General features: G+C 38.8%; 1 protein-coding gene across 5 annotated transcripts in view; it reads right to left on the reverse strand.

The window, feature by feature from the left end:
* The window catches only part of RCAN2 (regulator of calcineurin 2), a 246,312-nt gene that overhangs the window by 200,200 nt on the left and 29,862 nt on the right, over nt 1–16,250 (reverse strand). For all 5 annotated transcript variants that reach the window (XM_019734719.2, XM_019734722.2, XM_019734723.2 and 2 more), the window contains one exon: nt 3,262–3,488. In XM_019734719.2, coding sequence (XP_019590278.1) covers nt 3,262–3,486 — 225 coding nt within the window. In that variant the 5' untranslated portion in view covers nt 3,487–3,488. The remainder of the gene's footprint in view (nt 1–3,261; nt 3,489–16,250) is intronic.

The following is a 16,250-nucleotide window of genomic DNA, read 5'->3' on the forward strand; positions in this document are numbered from 1 at the left end:
CACAAACAGCAATCTGCATTTATTGGTTTCAGATGCTAATTTCCTATGGCTCTGGTTCTCCTTTGTGTTCTATAAACAAATCTCAACCATCTGGACCCCAACAAGCCACACTGAAGTATGTGCTCACTCCTGGCAAGAGCATCAGATCAAAACACAGTCTCACAGAATTCTGCCTAACAGAAAACATCATGGCCCTCACAAAGCTGTTTTTTTTAATGTTCTTTGGGTGTCAGAACTTAGAACTGAAATAGGGTAGCAGAAATGAGCATATTAGAATATGTATCATTTTGATAAACAGAAACAAACATAACCAGAAGATCATATCCTGTGGCGTAACCTATATTAAGGGGAATCCAATTAGTACCTTCCGAATTACCTCAAAAAGGAAAAGGGCTTGGAACAGTGTCTCAGACAGGCAGGAAAATAGAGAAGATAGCAATGCAATACCCATTCATGATAGAATCAAAAGCTTTAATTCCTATCTTGTTAAGGAATTTCAAATGTATGCTTTATAATAATTATAAGCAACAAGTTGAACTGTAGCCCACCAATATCAAGAAACAATGAACTGAAAGTAAAAAGTAGGTTGTGCCAAAAAAGAAAGGACTCTGCCAAAACAAGCTGCATATATTACCACCTGCCCACTTGGACTTCTGAAATGAACACTGAGCATCATTTCTGATGCCTTATCTCTCTGATATAATTCCAGGCTGCTGACAGCATCTTCTCAAAGCCAAATAAAGAGGGTGCCAAAAACATGCATACACATGACTTGTATTCATTCCTCTTTTGTTATCGGTATATATTATTACAATTGTAATAGTTTTTTCCTTTCTTAAAATGTGTATAGATTTTTTGGCACCCCCGGTATTTTAGACAATCACCATGGTCAGCCTTGCCCATAGGCAAATAAATACACGTGCAAAAAAGACTTCTTGCTTCCTACCCCCCCCACCTCCGCCTAAAAATATCTCCCTACCAATTTAGCACAATGCCCCTAATATCCACCCTTTGGGAAAGATAACGATCACCATACTTCATGGTTCAGATTTATGAACTTGGAACATTGTGATAAGACTGTCCTGAGAGAAAGTATATAAGACAATGAGTTTCATTAAGATAGTGAAAAAAAGTGGAGGTAAAGAGAAGAATGTAAAGGACTGGAGCTTGAAGAGAAACATACAGCAGTGAAAATGAGGAGCCATGAGCGTCCCTAAACCCTTTTTCTGGAGTTCCAATGATCATGCTTTCTGGCTATTGTCAACTCGTTTGGTATCTGAGGATCTTGCTTTGTCACCCTTGAATCATGTACATATAATTAAATCTAAACAGAATCTACATCAGATTATTTGATATCCTAGAGACTCTCCACATACAGGGGCTACAAAATTACACCAAAGAGGAAGACTTTCGATCTGATTTAGTAAGTTTAATTATGTAGACACTGGCTAATTACAAAATTCACCTCCTTGGTTAAAAATATGATCCAAATAATTTGAACCTGGTTCCAGTGAACTACATACATCTTGTTGATTTCACCTCAATAGTTTATCAAACTCCTTTGAAAACCAAATACTATTTGTCAAGATGCAATGTACCAACTTTGTATTCAAATTAAATGAGAATATATTATAAGTCGTCATTCAACCACAGATCAGAATATCAAAATTGATTTGGGCAAATTCCCATGAACACTCCCCAAACCTGTCTTTCTATATAACCAGTTCTAGTTCAGCTGATCAGCCATTCTTAAGCAGCATTCCTGAATGAGATTAGCTCCTTCCTAGGTCTTTTGTTTTAATGTACTGGGAAATACTTAATCAGGAAAGAATCAAAATCCTCATTAAACCTCCAAGGAAAATCCTTTTAATTCTTGATATTTAGATAAATAGATGATAAAAATGAGGAAAAAAGGAACCTTGTTTCATAGTTAATGAAAGTAGATATACTTCAGGGGAAATTACTTGCTCTGAGTAAATTATAAACTGGGTTATAATCTGATTATAATCCAAGAGCAAAATTCTCAGTTTCTGTCAGATAGGCTATTTGCTATTTTCTTACTTCAAGTAGTCAAGTGATTGCAGCATTGGAGGTTCTAATCACATATAAATCCTTGGATTTCAAGCTATTTTTAGCCCATTTTTGTTTCAACTGTTCAACTCTAAAATAATATCATTATAAAACTATCTTTAAGTGGTTTGAAATAATTCCTAATCCTCTGGGCTATCAGAATTGCTTACAAAACCAATAAACTACCACTCCCCCCCACCAAAAAAAAAAATAATATATATATATATATATATATATATATATTTCCAGCAATCGTTTTCAGCCAATAGAGTTAGGACTTCAGCAACCGGTAAAAACAGCCCAAGTTTGTGAAGCAGCAATCAAAAATCCTACTCTTACATCTCACCCAGAGTCACGTATTTTAGTTTCAGGAAAAAGGCCCTTCCTAAAAAAATGTTGGCCATGTTTTACAACATAGCATGGATATTTACAACTACAAATCCATGTCCACTAAAGAAGGTTTGATCTATTTAGACACTCCACTTAAAAGGTCAGAGGAATCTGAAATGAAAGCTCTCCAAATTGAATATTTACTCTGATTTCCAGGAATACTTAACACAAAATCAAATTGGTCTCTTAAAATTGGAAGTTTCACTTTCTGGAAAAATACTCATACATAGACAACCTCATTCTCCAATAATTTTAAAAAAAAAGTTAACCACTTTCATTCAAATTCTTATAACACACATAGAACAATTCCACCCACTGTGGCATCAGTGAGCAAAGCAAGTGTCAGAGGGCTAACCAACTTACCTTTCTAACAACTGTACTTAGATTAGAGCCATTTTTAGAATACTCATCAAACTGCAGGAGGGATAGGGATGAGAGAGCTTATATTGTTTTGAGAAAAGCAAATTATGTTTTTGGCAAAATAGGAGAATTTTCTTTTTTTAAGTGATGTCTGCTTCCTAGCCCAAGGCATATCTCCTGCAATCACTATTCCCACTACTTGTTTTGAGTCACAGAGGACAAGATTTGATTCAACACAGTCTCGTCTATAACCTTGTCATGAGTACCTCCAAAGTTGGTTCATAATAGAACAGGCTTTTCTCCTCCTCTTCTGCATACAAAGAATAAAGCTAGCTAAAACATTTTCAAACACTTCAAAACAACAACCACAAACGAGCCACAGAAATATTTTGGGAGAATGCCACAGCCCCCCGTGTTTCAGGTGTAAGAAAGTCTTATTACCTTGCTCTCTTCTCCTTCAAACACTGACTGGTGAACGTTGCATGCAAACAACGAGTTGGGGAGGTCGTTGAAATCAGTGATTGCTTGAAAGGCTTCCTCTGCAAAACACTGAGTTACAGCCCAGTCTCTGTCTATGCAGCACAGCAAGAAAAGTCCTCCATCTTCTGGGATGTACCCTCGCTGCCCAGGCCTCCTCATTCCAATGAAGTAAGATTCTCCCCTCATTCCTGAGGATGCAAAGATGGACATGTGTTAGAGTAGAACTCGAGTCCTTAAAACTTGGTGTTAAGGTTGTAGTTCTGGAGTGTCTGGAGCACAGCAGGGAAGTATAATTAGGAAAAGAAGCAGGAGCTATTAGGAGGAGGAAGACCCAGCAAGTTCACATTAACCCCTTGATCTCTGAGACACAATTTCCCATCCAGTTCTGCTTATGGGCAAGAATCTAGTCAGTGTTATGGTAAAAAAAAAAAAACCACTTAACCAGGCTCGAATTTGGAGGCCATGGGCTCCAGCCTAAGCTGCCCAGAGTTTACTAGACTTGCAACCTGGGAAAGTTGTATAAGTTCTCTAAGCCTTTGCTTCCTTAAAAGAATCAAATGGACTCAAACAAAAATGCATGTGGGAAAGTGCTTTGATAAATCACACGGTGAATTTTATAATACCATCACCACCACCATCACCACCACCACCACCACCACCACCACCACCACCACCACCACCACCGCCTATCATTTACTGAGTTCCAGGAACTGTTCTAAATGATGTACATGCGTTAACTAACCTCTTTAATCTCTATAATAGTCTATGAGATTGGTACCAATATTATCTCCATTTTACAGACAGAAAAACTTAGAGACAAAGCAAGTAAGTAACTTTACAAGGTCAAGGTCAAAGTGGCAGGACTAGGAATTAAACCCAGGGAGTTTGGCACCAGATCTCACTCTCCTATACCACAGAAATGAAGCAGAACAAAATTAGTGCAAGTCTATATTTAAGGAAGGATAGTCTGCTTCATTAATACCTGAATCCTGATTATGATAACTCTACTAGTTCATAGTCTACCCATAATGAGGACACACACACACACTCACACACACACATATACCTTCTTCTGCATGGGATCATTACTCGAAGCAATTTGTGAACCCTGTATCTTGCAAAGTCTGTACTATCTTGGCTGACCCACGGTACATAGATTCCCCTCCGTCACCGACTCCACCATGAAGCTTTCCAGTATGAATCTCGTCTAGCTGTGTTCCATCGTTCTATTATTTCCTCACCTCTTGCATTCAAAATTCTATCCAACTATAACCAATTGGGGAGTTTTTCCATTTTTTGATACTGGTACATAATTTAGTAGGTTTTGTCTGTCTCCCCACATACTTCAAGGACAGTATCTACATTTTTATTTTATATCTGTCCCCTTGCCTATCATATTATTATCATCTTCAAACCTCAATAATTAGAGGCTCGGAAGGTCAAATACCTTGCCCGTGGATATACAGGTAAGATGGTCTGACAGTTACGACACGGCTACTGGATCATCTTCAGTAAACTCCATTTTCCCCAATCCCAGCCCCATAATACCTCAGAGTAAAGAACAGAAAGGTGGGTCCACAGAACACCATGAAGTTAAACACAAAGTCTGGATCCCCAGACAAATATAAGTTTCTGCTTATTTCTCTCTTGAACTCTGAACGTATCATAGTGATGAGGTTATGTTTTTTGTTTTTATTTTTCCTGGAAACAAAACCCAAATGGGATCTTGATAAGCAGTATTTGATGACAATATAAATAATACATTACATATAAAGTCATAGGCCTGGCTGGGACAGAAGCGAAAAAGTAAAGAAACAGAGGTAATATCTCTAAAGTCAGATCACTATAATTCTGGTAAATAAAAATCTTATCTTACATAAAATATCATAGAATCATTCCTGTATCTAAAGTTCTTAAAACTCCAATTAATACAACATTTTCTGTATTGGAATCAACAATATATTTATTTTAAATAAAAATATGGTACACATTTTAAGCTTTGTTTTATTCTATGATTAATCCAAAATATATGAATATTTTTAATTAGAAGGAAAAACTTCAATGAACTCCTTATATATACTTATTTTCCTTCATATTCAATTATAATGTTCCTTCAGATAGTTTAGTGTAACATGCATAATAGCCAACATTAATTGTTATTACAGTACTAATTATTTTAATAGTAAAAATAATTATTAAAAGCATTAAAATACTATTATTTTAATTAATGGGTTATAGGAAAACCTTTTGATAAAGAAGTCATAATCATACAGTAGCATGAAATATAAATATTAAATGTCAATTCTGATTTTATTCTCAATCCTGTCCCTCTTATTTAAAAATTTCTAAATTACTCAAAATGGATCTCAACATGTTCTCAAATGGATCTGAGAATGCTTCAATTATTCTTTTTCCAAAAGGAATTAAAATCTATTGCTGAACAAATTAATTAAACAAACCAAATAATAAGCTTCACTCGGACTCATTTTAATCTGCTCAAATGGCCTTAACTTCTGTTCTAAACTGTAACAGTACAATTATCTTCTTGAGACTTTATTTTAAGCTCATTACTTTCAGTAAAGATTTATAAAGTGAATGCATTTCTGGCAAACAACCTATTCTACTTCTATGGAGAAATATTTTAGAATTCAGAGATTTGAACAAAAGGAAACCTGATTTCTCTTTCCAGTTCCATTACTGACTCACCTCATAATTTGGAAATGTCAACTGATCATTCTATGACTCAGTTTATCCTTGTAAAACAGGAACAAAACATCTATTCTGCTTCCCTCAGCAGAGTAGGAAGAAGTAGAGGAATGAAACAGGAATGAAAGAAGTGAACCAAACCAGTATTAGCCACTACATAAAAGGATATACAATATGAAATACTATAAAAAGACATCATTATGATAATCTCAGAGCAAAACTATTATGCTTTGGTATTACCACTAACCTTTAGTAAACCCAAATGTACAGAAAGGGAAACTCTGAAGATTAAAAAAAATCTCCCTAATAACGAAATATAAACGTCCTACAGCCCCAAATTATTAATTTATCTCTTTAAATTAATTTCAAACTCTTAACTGTTGTAAAATACCTTTGAGGCAAAATTGCCTCATAGCATAAGAAGTTTTACATGTATTGTCTTTATTTCTAAATTTGAAGTTGGTCATCCAAGAGAGAAGAGCTTACTTCAGCTCAAAAAGCAACTCCCCTGGGAAGATTTGCCAACCTCCCCAGAGCCCATGAGGTGGCAGGCATCCTTCCTTCACACTCCCTGAGTGTCCCGCACAGATCATTCTTCACTGTTTTCCTGGTCTATATCACAAACCAGATGCGTATTTCTTAACAGCTGAGACTGAGCTGTCTTCACCAGGCTGGTACATATAGAAAACCCTCAAAATCATGACTGAATTAATGAATTGTGTAAAAAGGAGTCACTTTCGGAACTAACAGACAAGCAAATGAGTTATAATGACCAACTTAAAATATAAACACTAATATTATGCTATTTTTTAAATAATACACTATTTCAAATTTATACACTAATAATGAAAACACCCACTCATTTCAATTAAAGGTTTAATTTGTGTAATTTTATAAATCAAAGATAGCAAGTACTCAGAGGATTCCTCTAGCTAACACTGAAAAAAAAAATCTGTGGCGTATAATTAAAATAACATTTGTTTTTTGAGTATACGAGTTCACTTAAGAAAAAAACTGGGAAAATCAGAAAAGTATAAAACAAGAAAAATAAAAGTAAACCATAATCCTACTATACAAAGAAAACTCTGCTAATATTTTGGCATGTTTAGTTCCAGTACTTTTTTTCACATGTATCATTTTTTAAACAAAATTGAGATCCTGCTGTTTAGTTTCCCACTTCATTCTTAAGACATTGATATAATCAAGAGCAGTTGCCTGCATCATTATATATTCTTTGAAAATACTCATTTTAATAGCCACACAGTAACCCAGTGTATGGATAGGTCATATTTATTTACCCGTTCTTCTGTTGTTTTTACATATAAAGCCTCCCCTGGGAGAATCTCAAAACTTTTTTAAAGGCAGGGAAGAGACATCTTTATGAAATACCGGAAAGAGCCCCAGGGGCATACTTGGGTTCTAGTCCTATAAATTGCGTGCCTTCTGGGCTGTGGTTTTCTTGACAGCAAAATGGAGAAACACTGTGGCCTTGTCTATTGTGACCATCAAACGAAATACAGCAAGTGAACATCTTTTGAAGCCTCCAAAATAATATTTGAATTAAAGCTACTTACTACTGTATATAGGCTTGTCAAGAAACAGTCAGTAGTAGAGGAACCTGGCACGACAGAGGTGGTTGCCATCTATTATCGTCAAGTGTATAAACAAATTTCACACTTCCAGTGAATGTCCATACATGTTAGACTCATATCATTAAAATGAGAAACAAGTAGAGATGCTCCTTGAATAGCTGGGATGAGCCTGGTTGGAGACCCCATTAGCAGGTAAATATATTCCTAAGAAAAACAACCCTGCCTTTCAATAAACTAAATAAAGTATAGTTTATTTAAATGTTACAAAGTGAATAGCAATGAGAATATGATTGAATTTGACTCACTTTAATGGAGGAGGAAGCCTGGAGAGAGGAAGATTTTCAACTACTTCGTTACTTTGCTATAATGTGAAAATGATTTCATCCAAGAGGCTCAGATAGCCTGATAGCACTTATTAATTTACATTGAAAGACCTAAAATGGAGACAGTATGTGTCCTCCTGTGAAGACTAGCCACCTGAAACTTAAAGATGCCTGTTCAGCATCAAAGAAGTAGAGACTGAATGCTTGTTGCATAAGTAAGTGAAAAAAATTCTCTCTTCCTCAATAAACTTGGATAATCTAGACATTACTGGGTTTCTACACAAGGAAATGATCATTGGAATTAATTCGAAAACTCCTTCCTTTCATTCCTAACATTTATATGATACAATTAAATCCAGGGAAAGTGACCTCAAAGAGACTCTGATTATATACATGAGGATTCGGATTTCTGAATTGCGGAATCCTAAAACATTACACCTTCTAAGAATAAGGTATATCTCATGAGAATGGAGAAACCGTACATTTGCCCATAGGAGTTCTGGTCAAGAAAGTCTTAAGTTATAGAAAAGGAGGGAGGAAATCACAAATAAGCCCATGAGAATGGCTGTGCACCATGACAAGAAAAATAAAATAATTAACATCCATGGAGACGCTCATACTAGCTTCACTACCAAGTAAAATCACCAAGTAGTGTAATGTGTATGTTAGTAGTGGGATGTGTGACCTATAACAAAGGCTAATGCCACCTTGGAAGGGTGACAACCTCATCTTGAGCCCCCTCACCATGGAGAGAACATCAAGGGCAATTCTGAGTACCACTGACTATAGCAAAACTGCAATTGTTTCTAAGGAGACTACCCAGTCTTATCGAGGAACCACGATGCATGTCATCTAAGAAGTGGGCATAGTAAGACACAGCATACGAAAGAAACAGAAGGAAAAAAAACCTTGAATGAAATCACAGTTGCCATCAAATTTTGGTGCTAAGAGATTAGAAGTCTAATCAGGGAGAAAGAATTGAATTTGATAAAAGGAGCCATGGCTCTTTTAACAATTCCGGTTAAAACAGAAATGTCCTGTCTCATGTCTAAGTGAGCAACTTTTATCGGTTACCAAGTCACCTCCACAGAGCAGGTGACAAACATCTGGCAGGATGTCACAGAGGATATCCAAGGACCAGGGAGATGGCTGGCTGGCATTTCCTTTAAGGCAGGAGTGTCCAAACTTTTTTTAACGGTTTTCACCAAGGGCCATATGCGGTAAAATCCACAAACAGCCGGGCCACTCACTCAAGGTGAAGTACGTATTGCCTCACCTGATTTATTTAAGTAAACTACATGTATTTTTGGAATTTGCTGCGGGCAGTTAACAATGGATTGCTAGCCGTAGTTGGCCCGCGGGCCGCAGTTTGGACACCCCTGCTTTAAGGTCTCTTTTCACTTTGAGATTCTTATCTTTTCAATATTGGAAGAAAACAAGAAAAGAGACATCTGTTTATTTCTGGGCTTAAAAATGCTCAAGAAAGGGAGGCTTATAACCTTTAACAAAAGCTGTCTTCAGAGTTGAAACCTTTAATTTGATGCTCATAACATACTTGCCTATGTTTCTCATCTTCCAGGTTATTTAAACTGCAAAGTGAGAATTTTTTTTTTCTTTTTTTAGTAGGAAATAATGATCCACAAAGGGAGAAAAATGAGCAAGATATACAGAAACCAACGCAAGTTTGGGTTCATTTTTCCTTAATCAAAAGAATGCTAAAGATTCAACTCATCTGCTTTTTAAATTAAGAACAAGAATCTAAAATTTTTTTGCAACAGGGGCAACAAAATAGGAACAAATATGCCTCAACTCATGCTATGACCAGCTGAGAAAGATAAATGAAAATGATTAATGAATAATTCATTATGGCTCCAATATCAATCCTATATCAAATCGGACTTTAAATTCAGTTTTGATCGGAAAACAAGTAAATGAATTATGTGAGATTAGTTAGTGTGGAGGAACTTAAAGATAAGAATGTCAGCTTGAATATTAGTGGTAAAAACTAAGAATGCAGTGTTGTATAAAAAAGCTGTAGGGAAGAAATGCCTATAGCTATTTTTAAGTTGAATACTTAAATGAATCCAGTTGAAAGTTTTAAACAATAGAAACCTCAACTTAAAGTTTTGCAGTGTTTAAAATTCAGCTCTAGGGGCAGCTGGTTAGCGCAGTTGGTTAGAGCGTGGTGCTAATAACACCAAGGTTGCCGGTTTGATCCCCAAACGGGCCACTGCAAGCTGCGCCCTCCTTAAAAAATAAATAAACAAAATAAAATACAGCTCTACAATTAAATGATTCTTTAATGATACCTGGAACAAAACGAGCTTATGAGAAGAACAATTTTATATGAATAGCAATAATCATTGACCATTAAATCATATCATTGGTTTTCATTTTTAGTCTGTCCTTATGGGTGAGATCCTTTTGACGCCTTTTGGTATTTTAATATCTAGACCCTCTTAGGGCTAAGCCAGGCCTTTTGCTTATTTTTGCCCATCTTACAGGGAGATTAAAGGATAATATTAGTAACAAAAAACCACCCCAGCCATCCTGAGATACAAAGGAGAGACCTAATATTCTTAGGCTGTGCTCCAGAGAAAGCCATTAGCGCTCTTTCTGAAATATAATGGAACCTATTTAATTCAGCTGCAGAATTTTCACACCTGCTGAGCTGTGTGAACCTCATGCTATTCCTGATACCATTTGGGATCAGTCTTGAAAGAATCATGAGCATGCAATTTTCACCTCACGGGTTTCAAAGGAAATTATCCACATTCCTTATTCATGGCTTCCCTCAGGACACCTTCTGGAGCCCCTGGTACACCTTATATGCCCATAGGACAATGATCAATTAATTCAATTCTCCAAGGAGGCAGCTTCTTAGGGATTTCTATGAAGTTGGACAAAGAAAAAAGCAAATTGTTTCCATCCTCTCCTTTTGCACTGGATTCTACAGCAGTGATGGGACGATAAATTTGCCCATGATAATGTCTTTACCCCTGTAGGGTTTTAATGCCCATGATATCCCAGGAGGATTTGTAGATCCTGTATGTTCTTCCAGTGGACAAAATAAAAAGGGAAGAAAGACCCTCAGATTTACTCGAGGACAGACAAGACAAGCAGGACATTTGTATTCCATTCCCACAAACCTAACTGACGTTATCAAAATAATGCGTTTCCAACAGGCTGGCTACAAGAGCAGGGAGTCAGGTAGAGGAAACATCATTTTTAATGAATGGTATGATGGTGAAGAGGTTGTTCTCAAAGACAGAAAAATCTTTCTACAAAGAATGACCTACAACGAAGCATAGATTCATTGTATGACACAAGCAATATTGGATCGTTCACCCATAAGAGAAGAGCTTTGGTCATCGTATGAGTCAAGCTCTGGCAGCAAACAGACGGCATGACTCAAATCCAATCATTTGAAAGGGTTGAACAGAGGGACTGTTTGCAAAGGTGTGGGCAGGGTACAGGGAAACCACAGAAGATAGTGCCAAATCCAGGGCTAGCATTATCCCTCGGCCTGGAGAGGTGAGAAGAGGGGAGGTGTTTCCAGAACAGGGAACACACAGAGGGTTGAGAGGGGGAGCAGAGTTTGTCACCCCAAACTTTGCCTTTTGGAGATATTGCTTATTTTAAGATGGTTATTTTCTCAGGCAAAACCGTTGACTTTCCCCCTAAGTGCCTAAAAATCTTTAGATAGAGGACATGCTCCAGGAAGGGAGCTCTCATGTTACATGACCATAGTTTAGCATGAACTAGTGTGTGACAGACAGGGAGGAACCCAGCAAGGCCCATTTGATCAAAGTCCTCTCTGTGTCCCATCGTCAAAGCTGGCCCAGCAAACATTTGTTTACCAAGCATTTGCTTTCCATCTCCATGTAAATTGCCTTCCTGCCCTTTGAAATCCCACCCTTTTCTCCTGAACTCAGGATGGCACATAAGCCTCAACTGCCCGATTTGTCCTCAGTTCCAATATTCTATGGATCCCCCATATGTACATACATAATAAATTTGGTTAGTTTCCCCTGTTAGACTATCTCATGTCAGTTTGATTATTAGACCAGCACGAAGAACTTAGAAGGGTAGGAGAAAAATTACTTTTCCTTCCCCAAAGCTGTGAGGAGAAGGCCGGGACCCTGTCAGACTTTGTTTGAGGAATATAGCTAATCAACGGTGGCACCACAAAGAGGGCGCCAGAGGAATAAATATCCCTCCCTTCCTTTCTTTCTCTAATCTGCTCTCACCTTCCATTGGCCAAACCCAACTGGAAACCAGATGGCAAAGGAGGTGCAATATGGAGTATATGTGTCAGCTTCAGGGGCACGGTACAGAATGGAAAAGAATGGACAGAGAATCTCTGGGATCTACTAAAGAAACTTCATTTCTAACTGGGTAATAGTCTGGAAATGTCATACGTTAATTTCAATAAAACTTGATTTAAAAATTTAAACCTGAGTTATTTGTATAATGTAATTGTATAATTAAACAGGGCCTGTATAATGTAGTTTCAGATTCACCATTTCTGACTGTGTTTTTCTTAAGAACAAAGAGTGGAAGGGAAATGAGTGGCTCCGTGTGGTACCCTATACCTGCACCACTGTGGAACAAGTATTCTTGAGCTCATGGAGGCAGAGACCATCCTTTCACTTATTGCTATAAGGAGCATAAAAGAAAACCCCGAGCCTCTGGATAAGCCAAGCAATTATATGCAAAATAACTTTTCACAGGAGGGTGACACTTCAAAAATGAGTAGCAAAGCAGGTGAAGGTTGCTATGGCAGCCAAAGTAAGATTTATCCTGTCATCTTTCACCTTCTGCTTTCAGATGGGGCATCCAGTGGTTGGGAGAAATAGAGTGAAAAGGAAAAAGAGCAGGGAGGGACACATGGGGCACCTTTGAGGAAAATCCAGCCTAGAAAATTCCATTTCTTTCAAGTAAGACAAAAAAAAGCCAGACTAGAAGGCTGTCTGCAGGGGGTGGAGAGCTGAGAGCTGGTCAGAACTCATTAGGAGGCCAAGGAGGCGGGTTTCACTCCCTCTGATAGGATTAGCAGATAATGATGGGCTGCATTGTAAGGATTTTTTTAATGCAAGAGGAAAAGGAAGGGGGAAGAGAGAGATAAATATCCTTACCCTGTGCCCAGCGTACAGTATGCTACCTTTTTTCTCAAATACAGCTAAATGTTCATGTAATTTCCACATTAAAAATCTTCCACGACTCCCTAAGATCTATCAAATTCAATAGAAACAGTTCCTTGGCCCAGCAAACCAGGACACTGACACCATGATAGTCTTCCAGTCCAAATGTGTCTGCTCTCGCATTAGTGCTGAGAAAAAAAGCTCAAGTCTCAGCATCAAGTTCCAGCTCTGTCAGGAACCATAATAGCAATAACAACAGCAAACAATTATTGAGTACTTCTTTTGTTCTAAGGGCTTTATCTGTATCAAACTTACAGGAGATTGCTGTGTGGCCCAGACCAATTTACTCAAGCTCTCCTCACTTGTAAGCTTTTTCTCCTGATAGCAAGCCCCCTCCCCACCTACCAACATTCCACTCATCCTGAAAGCCACTTCTGGGGCCACTGCCTTCAGACCCCACTAGGAGCTCCACCTGCACAAGATGAGATCACGCCTCAAGGACCCCGTTGTTTTCTATGTATCCTATCTCTCAGGACCCTTTGTCTCTTCTTGTACTTTTCTTATGCTTACCTTCCACTCAATGTTGAGGGCAGGGGCTATGTCTTCCCCACCTGGATAACCCCTGTAGCTGCGAACTAGGACCCTTACCCTAGTAAGGTAACCTCTGACATTTCTTGAATTGAATGCAATTCAAGGAGTTCTAAATTTATTTCTCAGTTCCCCAGCATACTAGCTGTCTGACCTTGGGCAAGTTACTTAATTTCTCTGTGTTCAATTGCCTCACCCATAAAGGAGGCTTAATAGGAGTGTATCCCTTAGAGTGTGAGGATTTCAGAGCTAATATGAATATGGCATTTTGAACAAGGACTGAGACGCACTGTGAGTGCTCAATAAATGTTAACTAGTATTAGCGTTGAGCACCTTAGTTCTCAACAGAGCAACTCTATCTCTCACATGACATAGGAGCTCTTCTTCTCTCTTTCCTAGAGTCATCAGTCACTTTACACACAGAGAGACATCGAGTATAGAGGACAATGAAATGGGCTTTGGAGTTGGTCTTTCAGGTCTGAATCCCGGCACTGCCACTTTCTAGCTGTGTGACCTCGGACATGTTACTGAACATCTCTGGGCAGCATATGCAATATGGAGACTGTGATGGTACCAATTCACAGAGTTGTCATATGGATTAAATGAATTACCCAAGCTCACCCCCTCTAAAACCCTCCTCATTTTTGGTAGGTACACTATTTTTCAGTTCTTTAGAAGGGGCGGTGCTTCCACAGTGAGAAATGTTAAGAGCTTTGAAGTCAGACGGACCCAGATTGAAATCCCAGCTCTCCATTCATTGCAGGCGGCCCATGGGGAGAAGACCGACTAGTGGTGGCAGCTAGGCCCTGGGGTCTCCGTCTGAATCCGCCTTTCACAACCATTTTACTTGATGACTGTAGGCAATTTTCACTCAGTAAGTCTCAGTGTCCAGACCTTTAAGTTGGGCCTATTGAGAGGTCCACATGAGATCATCCTGGTCAAGAATTCAGCCCAGAGGCCAGCAGCTATGATCATTCAGGAATGCTAGCACTTGACAGGTCCACTGGCTTGCGCTTGTTCATATTATGGTTGGTTTTATCTTTAACTACTTACATGTTCTTAGATAACTGTTTACCTTTCAGAAAAACACATTTTGTGTTAGGCCCGGATTTGCCATAATATTACAACCAATAACAAGGACTTTCCTTGAGTTTTCTCAGCCCCCACACGTATAAGTACTTAGCTTTCTAATACATGCTTCCTGCTTCAGATTTAAAGTTTTACTTGCCATTCTCCTCCTTCTCAGCATCATTTTCCAAATTCGATAAAAACGCCATCAGTGCTTATTCAGAGGCTCCAGTTGCTTCACCCCACCACAGCCCCATCAACACCAGCCAAGCATCTTCCACCCCGGGAGGACTGCCCAGTGCCTTCTTTCTGCTCTCCTGTCTGCACATGTGTTGATATTTACCACATTTGGCAAAGCAAACCCATTTATTGACATATTTACATCTCCTCCCATATGTTGAACATTCTTGCTTCTTCCTGTAATGGCTGGCAGCAAGCACAGTTTCCATTCCATGGTGCTGGCAAAACAAATGGGATGTAACATCACCAGCCGCTACCCAGAGCTATGGCTGTTTTCTCTCATTCTCTCTCTCTCTCTCTCTCTCTCTCTCTCTCCCCTAACAGATGTCGCATAGCTTTGCTCACCTTTGCTTATTACCTTCTCAACTGAGTAACTTCCTGCATTCTAGATTTTCATTGTCTGCTGCCATGTTAAACCCAGAAGGTTGCACATTCTCACCTTCCCTTTCTTATCATTTATTGCTAATAGCAATTCACCAATTCACTCTTGATCTGAAAGTAAGCCCCGACTGATTCAGGTCACATTTGGAATCCTTCCTTTCTTTCTATATCCTTTGCTTGAAGTTGTTCTCTCTCTCTCTCTCCCTCCCTCTCTTTTTCTCTCACTCTCTTTTTCCCCCTCCCCTTTCTCATTCCACCTCCCTCTCCCTCCCTCTTTTAAGCTTACAATCACCAATCTGTAAGTTTACTAAAGCAGCAAATACTGATTGGACTTCCACATTGCAAACTAGTGTCACTCTCCTCCTCTTGAGATGGAGCTGCCTGCCCTCAGCCTGTTAACCAAGGGACCCAAATGAGAAGGTGACACAATCTGGGCATTGTCAGAAAGTCACAGTTCAGGATGATCCATAATTGGTCCCCCACTTCTGGTGTCACGTGTTGTTTACAAGAAAGAGCTGACCCAGATTCTAGCTTAGGAAAAAAAGACAGAAAAAACCTGAAAGCTTTATTAAAGTCCTCTCTGGCCTGCTGCAATTGGGACCCGTTATTCTGAGGGACCAATAATCCTCCGGTCTCACTCTTCCAGCAGCTGATCAGGGGCCAGGCTCACGAGGCTAGAACCTGTGCTGGGAGTAAGGTGTCTGGGGAAGACCTCCGGAGCCAGTGGAGGAAGCAGGTAGGAGCAGCCAAGTGAGCTTACCCACTCCGAACTGGTGGCAACCTTTCCGAACTGGTGGCAACCTTTCCACTACATCGTGAGGCCTCTACACTGACTTATGCCAAAGACCACGCTTGAAATGAGGTGGGAAGAAGATGTGTTTCTTCCTGCTACTTGTCCAAAAGAGCAG

Source organism: Rhinolophus sinicus, linkage group LG05, assembly GCF_036562045.2.
Source record: "Rhinolophus sinicus isolate RSC01 linkage group LG05, ASM3656204v1, whole genome shotgun sequence".
NCBI lineage: Eukaryota > Metazoa > Chordata > Mammalia > Chiroptera > Rhinolophidae > Rhinolophus > Rhinolophus sinicus.